We start from the raw sequence: 27122 nt of genomic DNA, 5'->3' as shown, positions 1-27122 counted from the left end.
ATGTCCACAGCAAACTTGAAGAAAGATTCAAACTAATATTGATTTTTATGATGAATTCCACGCCATTGTTAAAAAAAAGGACTTTAGTCAAATAACAAAAGTTCAACAAGGCATTTCAGATGTTCACAGAAAAAAACAAACATCTGGCTAGTAAATACAATAGACATACTATATCAAAAAGAAATGTGTGGTTAGCTGACAAGTGGGGCAACTCTCTTACGTTATTGGGAAAACATGAGTTCAAATCCCAGTGATGCAAAACCATCCATTACTGGGTGGTCTACAGAGCATAACTGGCCCTGCTCCTTGGGTTAAAGGGATGACCATCACTCCCCTGTTGATCACAAAACTGCTAGCCAATTGTGTGTATCTGGTCATTCATATATATATATATATATATATATATATATATATATATATATATATATATATATATATATATAGAATAGAACAGGCAGGCAAGGAGCTGTCATGAGATTTAGCTAAAGGGGTGGGAAATGGCTGAAATTTAAAGTATAAAAAAAACAATTTTTCCAATGTTTCTGTATTACTCAAAGTCAAAAATCTCAGCCTCTTTTTCTTTCCAAAAGGCAAAACTCCTGTCAATGTACTTGCAGATGTCATCATTAGTCAAGCTGGTAAAGTCTGTACTTCTCATCAAGGTATCATCCTCATCGGGGGTTGGAGTCTGGATAATTACTTTGGGCACTGGCCTTATCTCTGCTTGTGGGCTCTTCTCCAGGCTTTTCACCTGCGGAGGCACCTTGCCAAAGAACTTAGTCTTAATATCCTCAAACCCATCCTTCCATTCCCTATTTCCAGCTTCAATGTCTTGGATGACCGCCTTGTGGAAATCTCGCACTGTCTCCCAGCTAAAATGACCCAAATGGTCAAACACCTCAAAGCACAGCAGATGCCTCATCTTCCTCTCATCAGATGAAAGGTCCTGCTCAAGGATGTGGAAGTAACCTAGCATGAAAAGATCAAGTGTCAGAGAGTCATATTCAAAAGGTGCTCCATTCATGCGGGGCAAGAACTGCTCAGGTGAGTAAAGGGCCTGCTGACGATTAAGCCTCCTGATTTGCCGTGATGGAACAATTGAGATCATGCTTCTCCAGTTGCCGATCATTTTGTTGATGGTGCTTCTCTGCTTGAAGAATTGCCCCAAAGAGCCATGCTCTATCATCTTTTTTGGTGAGATATCCAAACTGGCCTTGCGGTGAACCTGGCTCCTGTCTGGCATCTCAACACTGTCCAGGCTGAGCTTCCTCTGGGCATTTTTGACAGTTACAGCATAAGCAGACTTCTTCCAGTGACCCAGGAACAGGACTACAATACGCTCCTTGCGTAGGCTAGTGCTCTCCATAACATTGTTGAATTCATCACAGTCACTGCCTGAATCATTTTGCTCCACCTCTTCTAACTCATTATTCTCTGAGGGTCTTACTGAGGCACTCTCAGGTGCTTCTTCCTCTTGCACACACAACTCTGTACTATCTGAATCCTCAGAAACTGGATGACTTTTAGTCTCAAAGTTGGACTTCAGATTGCTCACAGATACTCCAAATTCATGAATCTCATTTTCAATTTCCGCCCTCCGTCCCCGGGCCGAATTTTGCCTTTCAAGGTTTTGAGAGAAGACAGTCACAAGTTCAGAGTTAGGCATTTTGGTAGTAGACTCATCAGTCAAGTTAGTCATAAGCAGGGACATGCTCATGACTATGCCAGATATCCGATTACACCACACAGGTAGCTTAACCTGTGTATTAGGGTTTCTGTACTGAGTATTGACTGTAATGTTGACAATGGGTGCTGGAAGAATGTTTCGAAGTTCCTCTACTAGACGGGCCAGCTCCATCTCATAGCCCTTGCAGTTTTTTTGCATTGAGACACTCTGGATCTGCTTCTCCAGGTAAATGAGATCATCTTCAGTTAGCATCTCTCCAAATGGACCCAGTATGGCGTTGTGTGCTTGAGAGTACCTCCAGCTATCCATCTTTGCATATCTGTTCCCATTCTCCTGTTAAAGACATACATTACAACATGGAAATTCTTAATCCAAAAGTTGCTATGAGATAAGATAACTCAAAAAAAATTCTACAGCAGCTTAATATGTTAGTACTTACCTTCCTTCTCTGGGCTTCATCATCCAGCAGTCTAGCCTGCAGCTGCCTCACCATCACTTGTCTCTTCCATTCCGCTATAGGCCTGCCCTTCTCATCATGAGTTGGCACCAAGTAGTCAATATCAGATAGGTTAGCCTCCTCTGTGGGTAACACCACCATCTTATTCTAAAAGGAGATAACAAAATACAACACATTTACTAATGTCTTATTGCATGTACATATTGCCATAGTCTTGATGCATATTACCTTTATCTTTTGGGAATTGTAGCTAATTACTTGTATTTTTCAACCCAGAGGTAAACACATAACTGCTTCCAATTTTTAGTCAAATAGCAAGCAATGTCTATACAATATTCTTTTAAAAAGAATAACACCTGAATGTACATACAGCAGGATTCAATCGCTCTGACAATCCAGATTTTCTCAGAGATGTGATTGATTTCATATCTCCCAGTTTCATCGTTCCCAAAAGCTTTCTCCCTTTCTCTGGAACCGGTTTACTGGAGTTTAAGTTTTTCATCACTGCAATGACATGAACATTATTTCTTCTTCTCATATGTTTCCGCTCTTGCTCTGATCATATTTACACAGCCTGATTAGCATTACTCACTATGGTGGAATTAAGTCATTAAGTGAAGTTAAGGGAGGAAGAGTCAATAATGATGTCAGTTCCCATAAGCAACTTTCAGAGGTAAAAAGGGGGAAAAATCAGGCTCAATGAGGCTCTCTCACCCGTGCTGGCTATTTGGCTGTGCAGAACACTGCTGGTCAAAGTCCTCTTAGAGGATAGAAGACGAGGGAAAGGCGGAAGAGGGGGAGCAGGAGATTGAGTCTGGTGACAAGCTTCGGGGGTATCCTTAGTCTCAGTTTGCTGGAGGAAGACATAATAATAATAATAATAATAATAATAATAATAATAACAATAAAATGTAGCTATTAGCTATAAATATGTGCAATGGACCATTTAACACTATCCTCACTGCTATCTGTCAAACACTAAGGCCTTGACATTTAAGTTAAAATGTTACGTTAAAAGCATAACAATCATCCAGGGTTTTTTCCCATAACTGGGCCATTATCAGATAGGCTGCTGGGTGAGGGAAGAAGTGCTATGATTTGACAGAAATATTATCAGCTTTCAGATTTTAGAAGGGGTATAACTTCCATTTAATAACTGTCTAAATAATAGTTTATAGGTTTTGGTTATCCATTCCTTGAATATTGGAACTTGGTATACAGTATGTGCTTCCTTTTCAAAAATCTTTATAGCAATATCATAATCATTAGCTCATGAAGCCATCATCGTTATGCTCACTGTTCCATCTATTGATTCATTGTTTGGTAATGCTACTGGGAATCTAGTAATTAAGACTGGATTTTTACTGTATTATAAAATCATGTTTATAACTTTCAGAGTTCAAGCTGAACATGATATTACTGAAAACAATAAAACCAGTGCCAACTTTGGCAAGACTTCAAGAATTGGGACATACTTCCATATATTCTAAAAGTAACAGATCTGAAGTATTAATGAGATTAACCTTAAGGCTGTCCATGTCCATGGCTCGTTGAGTTTCACTGATATGTCTGTAGTAATCTCCTGAGCTGGGCTTCCTTGACACCACTGGTCTCTCCCTCAGCATCTCTTCCAAAGAATCACTCTCCTTCAGAAGCGGAACAGCAACACGGGGCTTAAAAAACACACACAGTTATCTATTTTACGACATTATATCCAAGTTGTAAAACAGTCATCATTAGGTCATTAACAAAACACTCCAAAACACTAGCCTTCATGCTGGTCTAGAATATTAACAGTGACTTATGATATGCAGAGTGGTAATCCTTTTGTTACAACTGACTAACAAGAACACACAGTATCAAAAATCTGAGTACCATGCTTTTTATTTTTTGAGCGATGTACTCAGGTCTGGGCTGAAGCTGAGAGGGTTGACCTGACTATACGCATAATTAAACCCTGTCCGTGTTTATAAGGGTTTTTTTTAGCATCAGTATTGTTATAATAAGGGTAAGGTTCTATCTCACAGCTCCAGGTTACCAGGCTCGATTCTGAGCTCAGGTTACTGTCTGTGTGGAGTGTCACATGTTCTTCCTGCATCCATGTGGGTTTCCTCCTGGTTCTCCAGTTTCCTCCCACCTCACAAAAACATGCCAGCAGGCAGACTGGTTACACTACATTAAAACTAGGTGTGTGTGTATTGTGCCCTGAGATGGTTAATGACTGGTGTCCAATCCAGGGTGTATTTCCGCCTCACACCCACTGTTCCCAGGATAGGCTCCAGATCTACGGAAACCCTGACCAGGATAAAGCAGTTACTGAAGATGAATGAATGTATCTCTGGATCTATAATGTGATAGGGCTGTAAATTATTGGTTTTGATGGAGGCATATTTTATTGAAGGATTTGGCTTTTATTTTATATTATATTGAAGGAAGGTGAGTTAAACCTAACATACTATAAATAAGTAGCTCAGAGAACAGCTTTATCATTAAGCTGTTATGCTCGAGTCCAATATCATTAAAAAAAAAAAAAAAAACTGTAAGTTTTTGAATCTAGTCTGTGTATGCGTCGAGCCGTTTAATGCATATACACACACTTTGTAAATGCAAACGTATTTGTCAGATCCTGCTGGTGCGTATTCATAGTAGTTACCCCTTCAACGACAGACACAAAAGCTACTTGAGGAAAAGCTCCCCCTTGTGGAGAATTATCAACCTGCTAAACATGAAGTCACAAGCCAGGAACATAACGTGTGTTTCATTAAAAATATTTGTGAAATAACAATTAAAGAGTTAAAATCACTCCACTGAGTGATTACATAATATCCTAATGAAATCCAGTGCAGAAGGATTAAATGTGTTTCCTCAAGAAACCCCACACTTACTATCCTTGTGAGGACATTCCATTGACATAAATATTAATGCAGCTAATTAATGCTATGCCTACACTAATTCTAAACATAACTGTAACCTCAGTAATCTAAAGGAACCTTTTGGCTCAAATGAACCTTTTATTTGTCTGTTTTATTAAAAATTAACAGTTTTGTTAAAAAAAAAAAAAAAGCAGTTGACCTCATAGGGACCAAACAAATGTCCCTCAAGGTCAAAAGTATCAGATATTCCTATAGATTTGGGCCACACCAAGAAATAAAAACATGCCTATACACATGCATGCACACACGCACGCGCACGCACACACGCGTACACACACACACACAAAACATCAAAGGCAATTCTGATATGCAGTAGTACACTGTTGTTGCTCATCTCTATGTGGTGGTTCTCCTTGTTTCCTCTCACATGGGCCTTTGATGTCCAAAGATCACAAAATGCTCTGTGACACTGCACGGATGTAGCCAAGGACAGACTTCCCAGAAGTCGTGCAATTCATAAATAGATAAACAGCGGGTGGGGGGGAAAACATGGGTTATGAAGACTAGAGACAAAGAAATAAAACATTATCCCATCCATTCTTTCAGTGACCTTTTCACATCAGTTCAACGTCCTCACTCACACTCATCTGCTTCTACAAGTGGCTTTAATCAAAGCCAGTGGACAGCGTGGTGCATTTGGTTCCCATTAGCTAACACGCTCATCTGCAGCTAGAGCATCGAACGCTAAAACCCTGCAGCCCTCGCATTCTCCTCTCTACCTCGCAGGCCACACAGGGACTGATAAGAAATTATGAGAATGAGGGAGGCAGTAAATACTCCGCATGTGGCCTTGCCGGTGATGGACAAGATGTTTACAGTGGGATCATTAGCGATAGGGTTATATTATATTGGAAGCCCTTAAAGGGAACATGAGGTTATACAAAGGTGAAGCAAAGTATAACACAATGATGTATGGGGTGGGAGATATGACAATATGATAGTGATATTCTGATAAATCAGATCATACTTCTTAACAAGAGTACTATCAGTACTAATCTATCTAATTAAAACTGCATGACAAGTAATATTAATGCTATGATCCATTTTTTAAAATGAAACTTTACAGAGCAGTGCGTGTATGTTGAGATCATTTGAGTATGAAACAGTGTGCTGTCTGACTTAATATTTATTAATGTTTTATTTGTTTTATTAGGTTAGTGACCTACATTCACTGTCCACTTTACACCTGCACATTCATGCAGTTATTCAGCCAATCATGTGCCAGCAAAAAAAATCATTCAAATACAGGTCAAGGGCTTCAGTTAATATTCACATCAAACATTAGAATGAAGAAAGAGTGTGATCTCTGTGACTTTGATCGTGGCATGGATGTTGGTACCAGAAGGGCTGGTTTGAGAATTTGAGAATTTGAGAACACACAGAATGTTTTTTGTTTTTTGCACCATTCTGTATAAACTCTAGAGACTGCTCTGTGTGAAAATCCCAGGAGATCCCCAGCAGTTTTTGAAATAACGCAAACTAGCCCATCTGGTACCAACAACCATGCCATATTTTAAATCACAAGTTAAATCACAGAGATCACATTTTTTCATTCTAATGTTTGATGTGAACATTAACTGAAGCTCTTGACTTGTATCTGCATGATTTTATGCATTGTGCTGTTGCCACGTAATTGGCTGATTAGATAACTGCATGAATGTGCAAGTGTACAGGTGTTCCTAATAAAGTAGACAGTAAGTGTATATATAATATATATATGGTTACCATATATATATTATAATTAATATATATTCCGGTTGTCATCCGGTTGTAAGAATGGACGCAAGTACAGGTTGAGAAAGCTTTACTGATAAAGCTTGAACTCAGATCCAAATCAACAGGCAAAATCATAAACAAGAAACAAGCAATGGTCAGGTGATAAATAAACAACATGAAATAAACTAGGCAATATTTGATGAACCAACAACCAGAAACAAGATAAAAAAAAACAGGTAACAAGAGGGTAGAATGCAAGGCTTGTTACAGACTGGTAGCTAGGACACAGAACATGTACTTTGCAAAGAGTGAGTGTGAGTGTGTGTGTGTGTTGAGTCCTTAACTAGTGTGGCAGTAATTGTGCACAGGTGTGTGATCAGTAAGATGGTGAATGATGTGGCAGTCTTTGTGGTGGTTGGGGGTTGTCGTCCTCAGTGGCCATATTTCTAATGCTGAATCTGACATTGACGTGACACAATGTTTCTTATCTTCATCATGATATTTTTTTGACATAGCACCCAAATGGGAGTGATTGATTATATGAATGCACAAATTTTATTTGTTTTTTTATACAAGTTTTACGAGTAATGTTCATATCTATAAAAATGTATCCCGACAGTTTACATAGAAATATCTGAGAAAAATCATAATTGTTAACATGGGAAAATGATGTCAATATGAGAAAACTGGAAGCGCAGCACCAGAAAAGTTGGGAGTGACGGATGTAGCTTAGAATTTCAACAGATACAACTACATGCCTTTATAAAGATCATGGAGTTGCCAGGTTATTGTGTATACCTACCATATTCAACCGAAGAAATGCTGCTGCAGCTGATACACTCATACCAGCTTAACACACATTACCATGTCAGTGTCACTGCTACAGTATGAATGGTCCATCAACCAAATAATATATGGGTAATATATAACATGAACGGGTAAATCGAACAAACATGAAAGAGACAAACAAGAGTCAGATCTACACCTATACATTCTCTCCCTATAGCCAAGCAGCGTGGTCAGAGCCTGGACCTGGTGTCTTCACACACAATGTGCTTTAGGACCACCCACCTCTGTTAACATTTAACCAAACTATATAGTCTTAAATGATGTTTATATATTGACTCAGAAGAACTGAAAATGAATCTAAGAGGAGTGGAAATGCTATGAAGATAAAGAAGCCTAATCTAAATCCTTGCACTGTAAACACACGGGTCATATAACCTCATAAAAGAATGATAAAAACAGGCCTGGTCTATGAGGTGTGTAGATACCACAGGCACTTTCTTTCCATATCATCACTTCCCACATTCCTATGTTACGTTTTCACTTCCTGTATTCAAGACAGCGGTTCCCCCCCTGAACATCACCAGAAGGCTGTGATGACACAAGCTTCAGTTACTGCAACTAAAGTAAGACAAGACACTTAAAAAACAGCTGGCATCGACAGCTACTTCTTCTTTCTTTGTTCTTGATTAGCAACTAGCAATGCTTCTCATGGTAACAAATATTCACAGTTGCTATCAGCACAAATTTATTTAACAGTAAAGTTGCCTTCACAAAAAAGATACTGATATGAGAACAGAAACAACATCGATATGAACAGAAGGTGATGAACTGGACAAAGCTACAGATAAATGATGCAAATTTCAAATGATTTAAAGACAACAACTCGACAACTCCTAAAAAAAAAATTTAATAAACAATCAATTTTCTCTGTAAAAATATGATCTGACAACAGTTACTTACCAAATTACTCTCAACCTGCAAGTTATCCACAGAGCTGTGACTGACAACTCGCTAACACACATTCTGCAGCTCCAAACCAGTCTCTACTTCACACCATCAACAGCATCACAATCACTAGCGAGATGGTACTGCATCCAATAAGAAATTCACTCTGATCGGAGAATGTCCTCAATAATTAACACAGTGGATTGGATGGCTAGGAGTAACTCTAATGTAGGATTAAACCAACAGACACATGCAAACAAACAGTGGCTCTATGGAAAAGTAGCAACGGATGTCTATCTAATCAATTGAAGAGCAGATAGACATCGAATCTGGTTCACCCCCCCCTTCCTTGGCAGCTCTGGCCAAACGTGGCTTAGGCAAATCATTACTAATGGAAATAATCAGTAATTTTGGTGCTTAGATTGGAAGAACACTGGTTCTGAAAGTCCTTTTTAACCACTTGGACATGACAAAACTGTTGAAAAAACTATTAAGCCAATCAGCTACTCTGCCAATTTATTCAGTGTTACATTCAAGACTAAATGAGTTCCAGCACTAAACATCATCTGAGGTTAGGATAAAAGGACCACCAAACCTTTTCTCTTGGAAAAAAGGGTTCTTTGGTTTGTACTTCTTAGGGAATCCTTAATGGTTTATCACTACATCAACACTACATCATAGGGTTTTCCTGTCAGACAGGGTCACAAGTAGTAATTAATTATCCAAAAAACCCTTGAAGAACACTTTTTAGGAAAAAAAAAAAATTGCATAAAATTCAACAAAAAAACTGCATTGAAATAACAACTTGGTCATATTTTCTTCCTCCTCCTCTTTTTCTTCGCGACACAATTGCATTTCAGAGTGTGATGAAGAATGGGCATGGCACTACACCTAAATCCTCATTAGCGGCACCATAATGGACCTCTTGGCATGGCTGTCTGTCCTATTGTGCCCACTTCCGACTGGCCTTCCTGGTTCAGATATCACAGATCAGTAACAGGCAATTGAGTTTTTCGAACAACAACGTGTTGCTGAGTCAGAGAGAGGATCTGTAGGAAAATACATGATTACTGAAATGATCAGTGGTGTGTAATGCAAGAACAGGCCATTCAGAACCTTGATAACTGAATGATCTACTGAGGTGATTATGAGTTCACCTCCACAGTTCAGTGGTTCTACTGTATATAAGACCAACAACACCAACCTCACTGTCTCAATGAAACAACAGGAGGCAGCATATCATCTACCATCAAGCTGCCCAGACCATTACTCTGCAGCGTTTATTACAAGCACACCTGGCTCTTATATCCTTCCACAAGGCCTTCATTAACTGGATCAGGTGTTTTAGGGCAGCAGATATCCAGAAAAGACTATGAAGACCCATGATACACTGTCACTGTCACTCTTTACTAACCAGCATGCCTATCATTTCACTTTGTTCGTGGGACTCATGCCAGCGCACAGCTGTTCCAGGAAGAAAATATTTGGCCCACTTGTGGTAAACTTGATTTAACGTCAATATCAGAGTACTAAAGAATGAAACAATGAGCGTTCTTGTAATAGGACTGTAGGCTTGATGAGAAACACGTTTGACGATTCTGCTTCAATAATTAATACCATGTTAAAGTCAAAAGACACCTCTGTTATCACCCTCTAGTGGCTAAGCCACATCATACTCACTATGGACATTGCACACTGAGATCTGGAGTCTGTTCAGGTAGGAGATCATTACACAATAGATATGCTTCGTATTTTCTACAACAAAAAAATCACTGAAAAACAAAATAAAGAAAATAGCACCCTATTCAGTTTTTCATGGTGCTGGTCATTTTAAATTCCCTTATGCATCGCCACCAGCTGGACACAGACATAATCATGGGCGGGTCAGCCATACAAAAGATGCTCTACAAAAGAGAAGTTCCTTGCTAGTAGAAGATAGCCAAGGAATAAGCAAGCGGTAGTTACACAACACTTTTTTTCTGAAAGTAATTTCTTCTGCGTGCCGCACACTACAATCAGGAAGTTATGCTTCAAGAAAAATACATCAGCACATCATACCCTTTCATTAACATAGCGCAAATGGTATTCAGATATCTCTAACAGGTTGGCATTTTACCAGTAAACCTCTAATCACCTGGAATCTTGAGACAATACATTTTAGAGGCCATTTTTTTGCTGTTCTCTCACTAGCTAGCACTGTATAAACAAGCCCAAAGCTGCACTTTGATATCTTCTCAATCAAATAAGCCATGCCTCTAATTCATAACATCTAATGTCACCTTACAACATAATGTTAGCTAAGCTGGTAAAGGACATCTTTCAAGCATTTTCATTTGTTGTTGCTTTTTACAGCAGCTGGTCTCTTCCATTCCAGGCCTAGCAGATTTGTGTTGTAACTAAAACCTATGCTCTGGTTGTTGGATTTCAGCTATTTTTAAAAAAATTGCTCCAGCACTCAGAGTGGTGGGCTACATTTAGGGATGGTGACCTCTTTGGGATGAAACCAAAACATGAGGAAATGCCTAGCACGCAACTCTCTGGCCAGCATCCCAAACAATCCATTACAGGCACCATGAGGAAATGAGAAGGCCTGACCCAACCATGTTAAGGAGGAACAAAGCCATAAAAACCACAAGTCAATGTGCAAATATGTAATACAGAATGGAATATATATGAATATATATTTCTTTTTTCAGGGAATTATGAAACTTGGTGTTTTAGACCACTAAGGATTGGAAAGGAGATAAACAAACAAAAACATGACCACACTGTGTAAAATAAGGCTGCAAATCTGAGACAATTCAAAAGACACATCATAAAATATGTTTGCCTAAGTCAGTGTAGTCACATGAGCCAATTCTTACTGAAGTAAATATTGTTAAGTTGACATTCTCTCATGTAACTTTAACATTTTTGCGCTTTTCTCTCCCTTGTCATGTTTTGCTTTGACTCTCAAATCAAGCAAATCAGCATATTCCTGTGACAAAAGAGTCTTTCCACTTAGTTCTTAGCTACAGGTGCAAATTATAGTTATGCAGCCTACTCTGTACATATACACCTCATTGTTTTTTAAATACATTATTTATTACTCAGGTGAATAACCTGAATAAAGAATAGATAAATATTCATTACTGTGTTTTTTACAGAAAGGTGTGATGGCCCTTTCACACTTAAATGTGACTGGCCAAGACGTAAGACGTGTCTTCCCCTAGTACCCGTTTTTTGTTTTAAAAGCCGTTCTTCATCAGCTGTGTCTATTAGAACATTAGCACTTATAATATCCAGGTAACACAGACGTTTGCACATAACATAGCCCAGGTTCATTCTGCAGAGACAGTCCACACATGGAATGAACGTCACAGAAGCTTAAAACCTGATTTTCTTGTTAGACTGAGTTTATTCTGATTTATGATTGTAGTTCTGTCAGATTGTGAATGCTTTATTGAAAGGATCAGTTTGGCTTAATATCGGTAATACACTCTTATCCTACATTGAGAAAAGACATGTTTGAAGTCTGACGTTTGCTTCATTAGTTTTGCACTGGAGCTATGAGGCGAATGTAATTCACAAATAATGAAAGTTTCTCTCACCCTAAATCATTTCCCTGAAGTTACATAATCTCGTTGGTAAATGACGACATCTGAGGTAAGTAGAACGTTGTGTAAATATACTTTTACATTTTAAATTTTTTATGTTTTTATCTTGGTCTTGGACTTTCTTACCACTTTACCATTTGCACTATTGAAAAAGGGTAGGAAAATGCTTTCCAAGATTTCATATGAGTACTCGAACTGCTGTACCAATGATTTTCCCCCTGCATCATTAAAGCAAGCAACATTAAGGTTAAGGAAAAGATAAAAAATAAAAGACAATTCAGGTGCACATCTAAAGCCTACAAACATCCTGCTCTCTAACCCTGTTCTGGATCAAATTTCTGCTTCCAAGCAGTGGAACAGTAAAAACTCTGAAACTGAGCTGCGTGGATCCCGTAACCGGTTCTACCTGAGCCAGGCCAGTGGAGAGAAGGTAACCGATACACTCACAGAGTGTAAAGAGTGCATACAGGAGCATCAGATGCCTCTCCAACCCCCCTGTGCTAATTAACTCCCTATTGTTCAGAGACGGTGGATTATTTCCGGAGTTAGATAGCACCTCAGCCTTCTATCAAGATATGAGCTACAGATTCTTCATTTACTCATTCACATCCTGTCAGCAGCATGCACAACATGACTGAATTAACTATGAAAGCTGTCACTTTAAACATGCAGACTTAGTTTTGCTTATTTAAATTTTTTATTTTAATTTTATTTTTTTATCGTGTCAAGGAATTCATAGCAAACAGTAAATAGTTTAAGAATTCATTTCATAATTTGCAAAATTCTTTGTATTTTGTATATTTTGTAATAATCTGTATTGCTTCATTCTTGCTTTCAGTTATGCTCCTGCACATATACAATATTGCTGCATTATTAACCAGAATTCTTTACACTGATAAGAGTAAAAAAAAAAAAAAAAAAAAAAAAAAAAAAAAAAAAAAGTCAATCACTGTCAATATATTACACTATACATTCAATATATACAGTAAACTCTACTGTTCAAAACTTTGGAATAACCGGTCACACTCTGCTGAACACTCATTGTGTTATTCAAAAATGTATACAATCAATATATAATATAATAAATATAAAGCATATAAACAAATCATATAAAGCATATAAATAAAAAAGTATATTAAGGATATAAATATAATATACACTAGCAGTCGGTGTGTTTGAATACCTGGAATTTCTTATTTTTTATTACAGTTTAATCACTATTATTGCCACAGACCAAACAAAATGATACAGAATACTAATTAATTAAGGAAAGCTTAATCTTTATTAACTGGTCGCTCTCACATCCTGATGGGCCTAAATGAGTGCTTTATTAAAGATAGGCGCACTTGGAGGGTCAACAAGCCTATAGATAAAATACTCAGACAGTACTAGTATTAACTGTAAAATATGAATATGTAGTGTGCTCCAAGTGTCTAATTAGAGCAACAAAGATTTGGGCCTCTTTGGATTAGATCTAGACTGTTCCAATAAAATTAATTCATTTCTTGATTCACTTATACCTTTTCCTTGGTTAGATTTTTAATTTATAGAGCATTTAAAATGAGATCATTTAAACAAAAATGCTAAAATAAAGGTTGTTTAGAAAAGTTGATCACTGACCAGCTAGCTGCATTGATTCCAGATTAGGGCTTTACAAAGAAAATATATGAAAAAAATATGAACGTATATGCTATGATATAATTGAATGGGAACAGTTGTTGCTGTTCAACCTTTCACTTTCATTTTCCAAACATAGAGCTGGAAATGACCTACATCTGGGATATGCATGAAGAATACACAATACGGTAATTTGTTTACCATAAAATCATATTGTTACATGATTACTCAAAAGGGCTCAGCTGTGAGAAGTGCTAAATCCAAAAACATCTGCACCTACACCTGCCGCATACCATGTGGGTTTACGAGGATATGGACTCTATTTTCTTTACTATCGAGTTCAGTGAGTGTGGCCTGTCCAACTTCATTTCCACTGTTCACAGCTTTAAAAATTCCTGACTCAAATTGCTAACCATTTGATTAACATACAAAATGAAAGGGCTTACGAGTCCTGAAGAGACCCTGGAGGCCACCAAGGATCATTTAGAGCTCTAGCATGAAAGTTTCCTTCAACAGCTCTGGACTACACATTAAGACTCTGAAATCTCTGTTCAATCTGCCTCCACTTTCAGACTTGGTTTTGGTGCTAGCAGACATGTCAATCAAAACAAGCAGGGTGACTGAGTAGGGGCTTTGGGGTCAGAAGGCAGGAGTAACTGAATATGGGGCTTATGATTTCCATGTAGCTTGAATGCGATGCGAAACGATTCCACATGGCAGGATAAGTACCTAGCGTGATTGCTGAGTCTTTCTGCCTAGCTTTAATGTTGTTTGAGGGGTTTTTTTTTTTTTTGATGATTGTCATTGTGATCCGTAAAGGTAAACTGCTGTTTTGCAGTTCAGAAAGGCTGATGCAGGCTGCCTTTTGCCCCAAAAATAACGCTGCACTCACATTTTTAGCATTATATTCATGAGAAGCATAACGTTGAGCCTGACACTAGGTTAAGCCAATAATAACATGCCAAGGAAAATGTAAATAAACTGTAAAATAATATCTAGTAAATGATTTAGAAAATGACATACTATGTTTGGTATGTCTGTAATAATAACACATTAATTAATAACAAAGGCAGAATATTTTCTGTTTCAATTGGGAAAGAGGGAAGAAGAGAGAAAGAGTGACAGCGAATAGAGAGACAAAGGCATTTTTAAAAATGAGGCATCTTTATCTAGCAATCCTCAAAATTCTTTTTTTTTCAGAACTGCTGTATCCTGGTGAGGTTTGTAGTAGATCTGTAGCCTATCCCAGGCACACTGGGAGTGAGGCAAAAATACACCCTGGATGGGATTCCAGTCCATCACAAATCACTGTGCACACACTTATTCACATCTATTTTTATTATTATGTATGAAAAATGCCTAAATCATGCTAAAAGCATTAATCACTTGCAGGAATGGCCAGGACAGTTCTCCACCTGAAAAATTTGATTTCTGACTATACATATCATGCTAATAAAGTGATTTTTTTTTCCAGGTATGTGTACTGACAGTACCAACAAATTACACGTATTATAACTTAAAGATCTGAGCTGTTCTGAATGACCTTGTAGACACAAGTAAAAAAGTCATCCTTACATCTCTCTCCACAGATCGCAGGTATCTGGCACACTCATAGTGGCCATTATATTCAGCCAGATCTGTTGCAGTGAAGCCGTCTACATCTCTCTCTGAAGGGCTGACCCCATGGCTCAGAAGTATCCTGCAGCACTGAAGAAATCATAATTCATCACTGATGCTGATTCAGGATATGATTTCTGACACTGACAAAAGAGAGCTCCCAGCTTCTCGAGACGTCTCTACCATCTCTAAAGACACAAAATCAGGGCCTTACCTCCATCTCCCCATTCTCCGCTGCATCATGTAAAGGAGTGCCACCCCAGTCGTCTTTGATGACCTTTGACCCCGTGCGCAGCAGCCTCTCCAGGATGCGACAATGCCCCCCACTGGCAGCAAAATGCAAAGCAGTGGCCCCCTCGTTATCCTGACTCGACAGGCTGATGTCCGTGAATGAGGCCTGCAAAGAGCAAGCATAAGTTTAGTACAGTTTAACTGGCACAATACACTGATATGAGAATGAAATGAAATATAAATACAAGAGCCTCCCAAAATGGCCGGGGGCTATATTTCTGGATTGAGAGCACAAGCAATAGGTTCAACTAGAATGGTTAATAAAAGCACAATCATATGTGGGGCAAACAACTATGGAGAAGATTCCATGCCAGATCAGTTGCACCATGAAATGCAATACACAGACGGTACTGCTTTTTATTTGTGACATGAGGACAACGTGCCACACTGAAAAGCAAAACCTTCTTTCCACTGCTCTTACATCGCTCAATTCTCTAATGAAAAACAATCAGCAAGGTATTGTATTTTTTTTAAGAATTACATGTTGATTCTGTGACATGTGAACTGCATTTCACTTTCATCAGTGTGTTGCCGTTGTGCCAAACTGAAATGCAATTATTGCCCAATCACAGCCCTAAGCCGTACTCACAAGTATCAGATGAAGTAAAGTTAATAATACTACATTATATCTTTCAATTTCAATTGATTTCAATTGAATTTTCAATTTTGATTTATGAAAAATTCCCATGTAGGCTCTGAGTAAATAACAGTATAGTACAAGGCATGTTTTGTTTGCTATCAGTGAACTTTGGCAATCAGCATGAAACCAAGGGGAGACAATATCACTGAAAAATATTTTCACCTTACACAAATTATACTGTATATTCTTTCATAATGACATATCTAGTTTAGGATGTCCCTGAAAAAAAAAACAAGATATATCATGTATGAAATCTATTATTAAAGTAAGTGAAAGTGCTCAGAAACAAGCTAGAGATCAAAGGGTTTGTAAAAGTTTCTAAACATCTGTGCAAAAGCACACACCAGCCAGACAACTAGAGAATGGTGACCCATGTGGGCAGCTGCATGCAGAGGTGTCATGCCATCCTGGGCTCTGAGATGCACGTCAGCTCCACAGTCCTTCACTAGGTACTCCACCACATGTAGGTGGCCCTCCTGACAGGCCAGGTACAGCGGCGTGGCTCCCATGAAAGTCTGATGGTTCGCACATCTGTGAGAGTGGAAATCAGCATGTTGACATAAAGAACAACAAAATCTTAGAGAGCCCATGACGCATGTTATGCTATGCTCATTTTAAGGATGTTCTTTTGAACACAATCCCTATAGTTTGCTTTCCTCTAAATGACCTGAGCGCTGTTATACTGTAAATCATCCCAAGCCTACAGAAGTAGCCACAAATTAATATATTAAGACCACAAGTTGAGTTTCTCAAGATCTATTTTGTAGCCACAAAGTAGTTAACTTGTGGCAACTATTATATTTTAAAATGAGTGAGACAGAGAGAAATTAATTGAACTATACCATTGTGGCCACAGAAATGTAAGCAAGGAGATCAATGATAATATTACAATTTAATCTTGGAATGACGCATAAGCACATACTGGAGTCACTGATATTGCTACATGGATACCATGAACTCATGTCACCTTAAACAGATTCTCAATGTGAAAGCAAGTTTTTCCTCCATTCCCACCAAATAATTAACTGGAGGCCACATATTAAGTATGACTTTCCCACAACATATTAAGTCGTGGGCTCAGGTTCAACAGTCATGGGTTGATATCTTATGGCCAAAAGATGCTTAGTTTGTGGCCTTGAAATATTAACTTGTGGCCTCAATATATGAATTTGTGGCCATGCCTTATTAAAAATAACCACTATGTAACCTCAGCAGCTCTACGCAAGCATAATATCAAAATTCCACTATTTAAGAAAGATGAGTACACCTTCTGAGTCTGGCTTTGCGCAATGATCCTTCCTTATGTCTAAAGGATGTCTTTCCTTGCTGATGTCGCCTCTGGCTTGCTCATTAAGTGTGTAGACCCAAAATTCTCTAAAGCGTCTTTATGACAATGACTGATGTTAAAATCACCATGCAAGTAAAGTCATATTGAATTAAACTGAGTAACAAAAATAACCTTTTAACCTAGAAATAATAATTTAGCATAGAATAATATAGCAAAGCAAAGTCAGAAAAGAGCTTTCCTTAATTTGTTAAGCAATGAGATCAGATGGAAAAATTTTTCTACAGAGCCAAAGATTCCAATAATCTCACATGGTTTTCGGCAGATATTTCAACAAAGTCACACATTGTTCTCAGATCTGCCAAGATAACGATCTTCACGCTTATCTGCAACTCATCAAAAACAGAGCTCTAAATATGAACTCAAACTCTAAATATGAATTTCTCATCCAAAGCTAAACAGTCTTCTTTGTTTCTGTTCTGTGAAGTAATATCATAATTATTGTTAGGGACATGCTGTTTTATAGATCTGTGCTCATTCCTTATGGCAAACTTTTTGTCCATAATCATCTGAAAATATTTTAATTGGGACTTCAGTGCATGTTGATGCTTATACCATAGTACTACTGAATTTGCTTTTCCTAAGTAATTTTCTGACAATAATTTGAGTTGCAAGGCAAATTACAGGTTTATTTCAATGTGCTTGTTCTAATACATAATCACTATAATGATAATCATTATAGTGATTATGTATTTTCTTTTTTCTTTTAAGGAGTATTTATCTAGCATTTTGGGGGGAAAAATGTTAGTGTTACTGTTAATAAGCTGTTAGTGTACCTTGCTAATCATTTTAGAAATAGAAATATAGACATCAGTATTTTATCTTCTGTTTTTATCCAGAAATTTCATATCCATGATGTTTGTATGCTTTTTAAAAGTTCTCTTCACTGGAATTAAGTGCCTCAAACATGTTCCAGCATGACAAAAAGCGAGGTCCAAAATGATATGGTTTGCCAAGGTTGGTGTGGAAGAACTTGAGTGGCGGCACAGAGCACTGACCTCAACCCCACTGAACACCTTTGGGACGAATTAGAAAGGCAACTGTGTGCCAGACCTTCTCCCCTGACATCAGTGCCTGACTTCACTAATGCTCTTGTTCCCACAGCCACATTTCAAAATCTAGTGCAAAGCCTTTCCAGAAAAGTGGAGACTGTTATAGCAGCAAAGGGAGTACCAACTTTGGAATGGGTTGTTCAACAAGCATATATGGGTATGATGGTCATGTGTCCACAAACTTTTGACCCTATAGTTTATCTCGTGTACTTTTAGTGTAAATTACATAGGAAGGATCAGTAACAAATCTAAAAGCTAAGCAAAACATACTGTATGACAACCCCATGTATTTGTCATCTAAAATTTGTAAGTTACAACATATTTCCACACCAGATCTAAATGTAGATTGAAAACCACTTGCACACGTGCATAAAATTCCTCTACATGGAGGCTATTATTTTTTCTCTTTTCCCCACCTATGGTTGATTTCCTTTACCCTCTAGTTAGCCCTTTTATAGTTTTGCTCAAACATTCTCATTTTTCTCTACTGCCACATCACATGCCTGGTCAACTTGTGTGGCCAGCAAAACGATCAGATTTTCTGAACCTAAACATGACATCACCACTTCACACTGAGACTTAAATAAAGCAGACAGAAAATGCTTTTCCAACCATGCAATGACTCCTTCAATGGGACTATAGCAATGCACCAAAAATTATACACTGCCAAATAAACTTCTCAGTTAATCCCAGTGGGTTGGCGGTAAGTTCATGTGATCTCTTGAGTGTTTGCTTATATCCAACCACATCCTGAGGTTAACAAGCTTTTAGTTGCCACTCAGAAACATACAGTATCTTTATTTCTGCTCATCATCTTGTGTGATTTTATTGCCTATGGGGAATCATATTATTATTAACATCTACTGACTCTTGAGAAACACATACAAACATAAAAGCTGTAATTGCTATATGCTCTGCAGTATATTTTCCTATAGATATCACTTTACAACAGCTTTGCCTTGATATAATAATGAGAATGGATTATATTGCCAGTCTCTAGTATGTGCTGGACTGTAAAAATAGTAAGCAATTACTTGACAACCATCATTTATTATACATCTGCTATATTTCAGTCACTGATGATGTTTTTTTTTTTTTTTTTTGACTCCCAGTACAAATAGGGGAATTTTTCACACCCCGCTGCAGTTAAGGGCCATCAATGTAACAGTTGTTTCTATACAGACATGAAGACACATTCTCACCTCTATTTGTGCCTACCCATCCATTACAGTCTCAATTTTTGCTATACACACCCTGCTAAACATGGTCTCATTGTTTTACAATGATTTAAAGCTGGGATTTATGGGAGAATGGCAAAAAGAAGCCACTGTTGAAAAAAGCTATATGAAATCACATCTGGAGATCCCATTTAGGGGGAGAATACTTACAGAAGCAACAAATGTCTGCTTTTTTATTTCATTAACCTTTGTGTCACAATATAAAAAAATATCCTGCACCTTCAAATGTTAGACATCTTTGTAAATCAAATAATAAAAATCCCAATTAAATCAATTTCAATTCCAGTTGCAACACCACAAAATGGAAAAGTTCAAGGGGGTAAATACTTTTTTTCCCTGGGTTCTACTGGAAAATTGAGCGCAGCCAGAAAATTGAGAGTATACTTAAAATTGCATCCATTGTCCCCAGGTCGGTATACATTGGTGGATCATATACCTAATTATGACAGGTCTATTGTGTATGTGTATGAGAGCACAACATTTTTTACAGTCCGTCTCTTACCCTGGAGCTTGGCCTATCAAAAGTTTCAGACAGGTAAGTTCGCCCCTGGCAGCAGCATAGTGAGCGGGGACAGCACCACAGTCAGTTTCCTCCTCAGCCCTGCCCCCTGAGGCCAGCAGCCAACCAACAACCTCCACCCTCCCAAACCGAGCGGCAAGATGGAGTGCGGTGGTCCCTGCATCATCCTGCTCCTGAAAAGAACATTCCAGAACCGTACAATTAGATTTATAAAAACTGAATAATGGAGTTTTATGGAAAGGCATGGAAGAACAAAAATGCAAGGAAGAAAATTTTGTACGGTGATTTATCAGAAACACGTTGTCTTTAGTAAGCAAACAGAAAAACTATCAACAGCCATGCTGCAGTGTATTAGAGGGGCTGTATCATGAAAATCCAGATTTTTCTTTACTTTTTGAAATAAAAAAAAAAATGGTTTCTTTCATCTTCAGTAACTGCTTTGTCCTTGTCATGTGTGCAGTGAATCTGGCACATATCCCAGGGACACTGGGCATGAGGCAGGAATACACCCTGAATGGGATGCCAGGTCATCACAGGGCAATACACACACACACACACACACACACACACCCCTCTAGGAGCAATTTAGCTAATTGCATGTTTTTGGGATGTGGGACGAAACTGGAGAAAACCCATACACACAGTAACCCAAGCTCAGGATCAAACCAGGGACCCTGGAGCTGTGAGGCAGAAAAGCTACCCGCTGTGCCACCATACCATTCCCTCCATGTTCCATATAGTCCGTATATGGACACTAAGCTGAATGGTTTTAATTTTTTCAGGGGTGTGATGTCACTACCATGAACATACTGTACTGTATTTGCAGATTCATTCAGCTGCACAGTCCAGTTGCTGCAATCTGTAACAGAGTTATTTGGAGTAGAGAAATGGTTAAAAGTTGTGTTTTTTCTGGCTGCTGGGAAACAAAAAAGTATCCTTGCATAGCCACCCAAAAGAGCCAGAAAAAGGCTTTGTGGTGCCTGAAATGTATTTTTGTTTTTCTTTCACAAAAGAGAAGGTTTTTAGCCTGAGCTTAGGTTTGTTTTGAATATTTTAGCCTTGACTTCTTTTTCAATGAGACAATACAGTGCAGGCTTTGCCAAAACATTAATTCTGAAGAATGAGTCAATTCCAACAGCAAGCCCAAAATCCACAAGTAGTCCACTTCATTCTGACACTGAACTGCGCTATCTTTTGTACTATTAGCCTAGCTTAGCATATTATTTGGTGGGGTATTACGTGTCATTTCATATGTGAAGAGTAAAGTTAATCAGAGGTTATTTACATATCAGCCTTAAAGCCAATAACAAAAACCTTCTGTTTAATTCTAAGAGATAAAGAGAGGTTGGACGTCATATTGACATCCGCTTGTAGTGAGCGTTCAGTACTAATATACACTTCTGCAAACCAGATCTCTAAATTGGCCCGGCATCACACTCACTACTCCAGCAGTGTAATTAAATTAGGGAAGTCATCTTTATTTAAGTGGGCAGAGGAAATGTTTATTAATTATTCAAGCCTCATACCACGTTGACTGTGTGTTGGCATGCATGGCCTGACAAAATAAAAGCTCTCATTCACATCTCTCTGACAAACTTCAGCAAGACCACCAACTTGGAATAATGTTATCGCTTTAGTGAATGATAACAAGGCACTTAAAACGTGTACTTTAATCCAAAGCAGCTGGCCATAAATTTGATCAAGAGGTTGTTGAGGTTAAAAGAACTGGTTTGCATTAGTGGGAGAAAGGGCTGTGGGGTCTCAGAGGGGCCACATGGGCCGCACAGTCCTCCAATAAACAGCGAGCCCCCTTGGCCCCCATCTGCTCCTGATTAGAGCAGTCATGCAACACTACTACACAAAGAGCAAACGGAAAAAGTGCGGGTGATGTAACTGCACCATCCGCACTGTCCTGCAGCTGATTATGCATAAGCTTATATTTATAACAGGTGGAACAGCCAGTGCTAGTGCTGTTTAGCACATGGGCTCACTATTGCCTGAGAGATAGTTCATCAGGCAAGAATTTAGTTTCAAACTACACAAAACATGCTTTCAGACATGGAAATATTGCATACAAGCACGTCAAGAAACTCATCACCATTTAATACTGAACTCATTAATTGTACACTATATGGGCAAAAGTTTGTGGACACTTTTAACAATCACACTCACATGTGCTTTTTGAACATCCCATTCCAGATGCAGTCCCCCTTTGCTCTTATAATAACTTCCACTTTTCTGGGACGGCGTTCCACTAGATTTTGAAAAGTGGCAGTGGGATTTGTATTCATTCAGCCATTAGTGAGGTCAGGCACTGATGTTTAGCCTGGAGGCCTGGGGTGTAGTCAGCATTCAACTCATCTCAAAAGTGTTCAGTGGGGTTGAGATCAGGGCTTTGTGCAGGCCACTCGAGTTCTTCCACTCCAAACTTGGCACACCATGTCTTTATGTATCTCTCTTTATGCACACTGTCCTGCTGGAACAGGTTTGGGCCTCTTACTTCCAGAGGAGGGAAATTATAATGCTACAGCCTATGAAGACATTCTAGACAATTGTGTGCTTCCAACTTTGTGGCAACAATTTGGGAATGAACCACATATAGGTGGTCTTGGTGAGGCGTCCACATACTTTTGGGTAAATAATGTACAACCCCTGGCAAAAATTATGGAATCACCACACTTAGAGGATGTTCACCCAGCTTTTTTACTTTATAGCAAACAAACAAATCACACAAAATGACACAAAAAAGGTTTTGTTCAATAGCTTAACATTCTGGTTTGTGAAATATACATAAAAAAATTCAAGGACATTTTTTTTTATTAATGGCATGTCTTTTTCCAAATCAAGTAGAGGAAAAAATTATGGAATCACTCAATGTTGAGGAAAAAATTATGGAATCAATTTTTAATTTTCATTTCTAAAACAAATACTGGGACAAGTCTAAAAATGCTAATAAGTCAGCAGTTAAAAGGGAGTGCTTGCACACCTTAATGGGCTGTTGGACTTGGCTAATTGAAAGGAAACATGGCTCCAATGAGAGAGTTGTCAGTTGAAACAATGGAAAGGATTATAAAACTCCTTCAACAAGGAATTTCAACATGGAGTGTGGCCAAAGAGGTTGGTTGCTCCCAGTCAGCTGTGTCTAAAATTTGTTGCAAGTATAAACTTAATGGGAAGGTTATGAAAGGTAGCTATACAGGCAGACTAAGGAAGATGTCAAAGCATCAGGATAGAAAACTCAAAGCACTATGCCTTGAAAATAGAAAATGCACAACAAAACAAATGAAAAACAAACGGGCGGAAACAGGAGTCAATGTTTGTGACAGAACTGTAAGAAACCGGCTGAATGAAATGAGATTTATATATAGAAAAGCCAAAAGAAAACCAGCACTAACACCAAAACAGAAGAAAACAGGGTTACAGTGGGCTAAGGAGAAGCAATCATGGAGTTTGGATGATTGGATGAAAGTGAAATTCAGTGATGAATCATGAATCTGCATTGGCCAAGGAGATGATGCTGGAACTTTTGTCTGGTGCCGTTCTAACAAAACATATAAAGATGACTGCCTGAACCAACCAAATTTCCCAACTCATTTATGATATGGGATTGCATGTCAGGTAAAGGACCAGGGGAGATGGCAGTCATTACCTCAGCAGTCAATGCACAGGTGTACAGTGAAATTTTGGACATTTTCCCATTCCATCCGTAGAAAATAGGTTTGGTGATGATGAAATAATTTTTCAGGATGACAATGCATCTTGCCACAGAGCAAACGGTTTTAAAGCTTTTTTTCAGGAAAGGCATATCAACTCAGTGACATGGCCAGCAAACAGACCGGATCTCAATCCAATTGAAAATTTATGGTGGAAAGTAAAAAAACTGGTCCATGTTAAGGCTCCAACCTGCAAAGCTGATCTGTCAACTGCTATTCGAGAAAGTTGGAACCAGATTGATGGGGAATATTCTTTTTCATTAGAGAGGTCTATGCCTCAAAGAATAAAAGTCAGAGGAGGAGCAACAAAGTATTAATTGTGTTTTTTTTGTTGATGATTCCATAATTTTTTCCTCAACATTGAGTGATTCCATAATTTTTTCCTCTACTTGATTTGGAAAAAGACATGCCATTAATAAAAAAAAATGTCCTTGAATTTTTTTTATGTATATTTCACAAACCAGAATGTTAAGCTATTGAACAAAACCTTTTTTTGTGTCATATCTGTGATTTGTTTGTTTGCTATAAAGTAAAAAAGCTGGGTGAACATCCTCTAAGTGTGGTGATTCCATAATTTTTGCCAGGGGTTGTACTAAATAGGAGTGTGATGTCAGTACACTGTCATTCAGACATTTTAAATAGCTTAATGATTTCAATTAAAAAGATATGTGTGGCCCTTAAATTTTTCAAACAGGACAGTCTGCTAATTAAATAAGAAAAAACAATTATATTCCTCTTAAGCAGCCCATTTACAGTCCCACTGATATTATATTTACAAATATGTATGTAAAGTAAATGTAAACTACATTTTAAACACAGTAAATGTGTCCTTCACAACAATGTGTACATGTTTCAGATAAATAACTAAAAACATTAATAAAAACCTAAAATCTAAAGCAATTAGAAAACATCATTTTTGCCTGTCCCACTGTAACCACACATTGCCTTAAATTATAATCATTAAAATACTTCACAAATTGTGTCATTTTTGTATAAATGTGTGAATCCATTTAACATCTCATGCGTGCCTAGCCATCAATTGTATGTTATGACTCATATACATTTTACTTCACATTCACTCAACCCTGTTACCTGAACACATTCGCCCTTATGAAATATTTGGAATATTCCACAAGTCAACAGGAAGCTGCATCATCCAAATTTTCTGCAGGTTAAGAAAAGGAGAAAAATATGTTCTCTTGTTCTTTTTTTCCTTTGTTTTCAGGGATATTGTGATATTGACTGATGGGACACTTCAAATGTTATCCAAATTACAGATTGAAACTGGATTATTGATTTAAAAAATAAATTTTAAATAAATAAATACAATGTCCTTAATGTCCTCATGCTGGTCAACCACATTTGTGTATTTGCTAATTCTATACTACAAAATAATTTAAACCCTGTTACTTATTTAAGTTACTTATTATAAATGCAGCCATTGCCAGCAAAGAAACCTTGTAAAGGAGATTGTTGACTGAGATTGGTTAACACTTTTTTAATGCTTAAATTAAAATTTTCTTAGATTTAGTGTACTTATAATTTTATAATTACTGATTTACTTATAAAATAAGTTTGTGTTTTAAGACGTACAAGAGCAAAGTGGCACCACAATCGTGGAATCAACCCTTTAAAGACATAAAACCATAATCACTGCAATGTCACTATAGTGTTATGTGTCCTCTAGGAAACTGAGATGTGACTTGATGTACCATATAACAGAAGCTGTAGATGTACACTGCCAGGTAAAAGTTTAACAGTTTAATCAGTATCGGTACGACAAACAAAAAAAACAAAACGTACAGTATGGAAATTAAATAAGGATATATATTTAACAAGTGTCTCACAAAAAACCTAATGAGACTCTATATTAGTACGCTACTAAATGAACTTGGAACATAAACCATATAAACCTACATTACATAAACAAAAAAACTAATAGCGATGGTATCAACTGTACGATAGATACATGCTGTGTGCTACAAGTGTTGAAGCTCAGTATGTCCCTCATACCTGTTGTTACACACATGGCTCTGTTGACTTTCTCATCATAGTTATCATATATACAATAGCAGTTGTTAGTTCCGGGCCTAGGCGCGCATCAACTTGCACAGCTTGAGGTTTTTCTCTGCTAAAGCACACTGGATCTGGTGCATTAGAATATATAAGATTAGAAACTGCAGAGCAGTGTGAGACATTGAGACTAGAGATAAGAACCTCTCATTTCTCATTCACACTGCCATAAGAACCCTAAGCTCACCTGCACACTGCATCCTGCATTCTGCACCAGCCACTGCAGCTCTCGTGTGTGGCCTGTAGCAGCCGCATCGTGGACAGGCGTAGCGCCGTTCAGAGCCCTTCCATTAGCCAGCAGCCCTGCTTCAGCCACCAGGAAGTGCAGGCAGTTGAGCTGGCCACAGCGCACCGCATGGTGAACTGGTCCTGCCCCCTGGGCATCGACGATGGCTGCTGTCAAATCCCCGGCTGTGAACAGCTGCTTTAGAGTATCTAGGTCCCCAACACGAGCAGCAGCTATGGCCTTATGGAGCACCATGTCCCTACCACACTGGCCATCTGAGTCTAGACTAGATACTCTCTAGCGAAGCCCAGCTAAACCTGACCACACACACACACACACGGCCAGAGCAAGCTGACACCACAGTGACAGCCAGCTGGCAGGCAGGAGAGTGTGTGTGTCAATGGCGGAGAGGTGCAGGTCAGGCTCAGTGAGCTGTTAAGTTAATGAAAGAAGCGCAGCTATGGCACAAAAGCGCAGCTTCTCATGGACCAGCGGTCACCTTCATGCCCAGACTGACACATGCCACCACACACCACAGGGCAGGAAAAAACAGTACCCATGGAAATATAAGTACAGACATGTGAAGACATATGAAGGGTTAACAATGATCTGCAGAGCATTCGTTGCCACTTGAGCTTCATTTTTAAGGCTTGTGTTAAATATTCAT

The 27122-nt window shown here is 38.3% G+C and overlaps 1 protein-coding gene across 1 annotated transcript; it reads right to left on the bottom strand.

The window, feature by feature from the left end:
• Positions 1 to 457: 457 nt before the first annotated feature.
• On the bottom strand, positions 458 to 27026 carry LOC113533886 (espin-like protein). Its single transcript, XM_026926326.3, has 10 exons — positions 26417 to 27026; positions 20426 to 20616; positions 16633 to 16819; positions 15572 to 15754; positions 15316 to 15447; positions 3668 to 3817; positions 2859 to 2997; positions 2515 to 2648; positions 2127 to 2291; positions 458 to 2020 (listed from the first exon to the last, which is right to left on the bottom strand). Exons 1-10 carry the CDS (start codon positions 26708 to 26710, stop codon positions 548 to 550), a joined length of 3048 nt encoding a protein of 1015 aa, XP_026782127.3. The 5' UTR covers positions 26711 to 27026; the 3' UTR covers positions 458 to 547.
• Positions 27027 to 27122: the final 96 nt, after the last annotated feature.

This window comes from Pangasianodon hypophthalmus, chromosome 2, assembly GCF_027358585.1.
Source record: "Pangasianodon hypophthalmus isolate fPanHyp1 chromosome 2, fPanHyp1.pri, whole genome shotgun sequence".
Classification (NCBI taxonomy): domain Eukaryota; kingdom Metazoa; phylum Chordata; class Actinopteri; order Siluriformes; family Pangasiidae; genus Pangasianodon; species Pangasianodon hypophthalmus.
The sequence above is the reverse complement of the archived record's forward strand: the minus strand, read 5'-3'. Positions and strand labels throughout refer to the sequence as shown.

Excerpts from the sequence above, each read along its gene's own strand:
- LOC113533886 (XM_026926326.3), bottom strand. The coding sequence starts at position 26,710 with ATGGTGCTCCATAAGGCCATAGCTGCTGCTCGTGTTGGGGACCTAGAT. Across the intron at positions 3,818-15,315 it reads TGCGATCTGTGGAGAGAGAT|CCCCGTGTTGCTGTTCCGCT; the intron begins GTAAGGATGACT and ends GTGTTTTTTAAG. Across the intron at positions 2,021-2,126 it reads ATGAAGCCCAGAGAAGGAAG|GAGAATGGGAACAGATATGC; the intron begins GTAAGTACTAAC and ends TGTCTTTAACAG.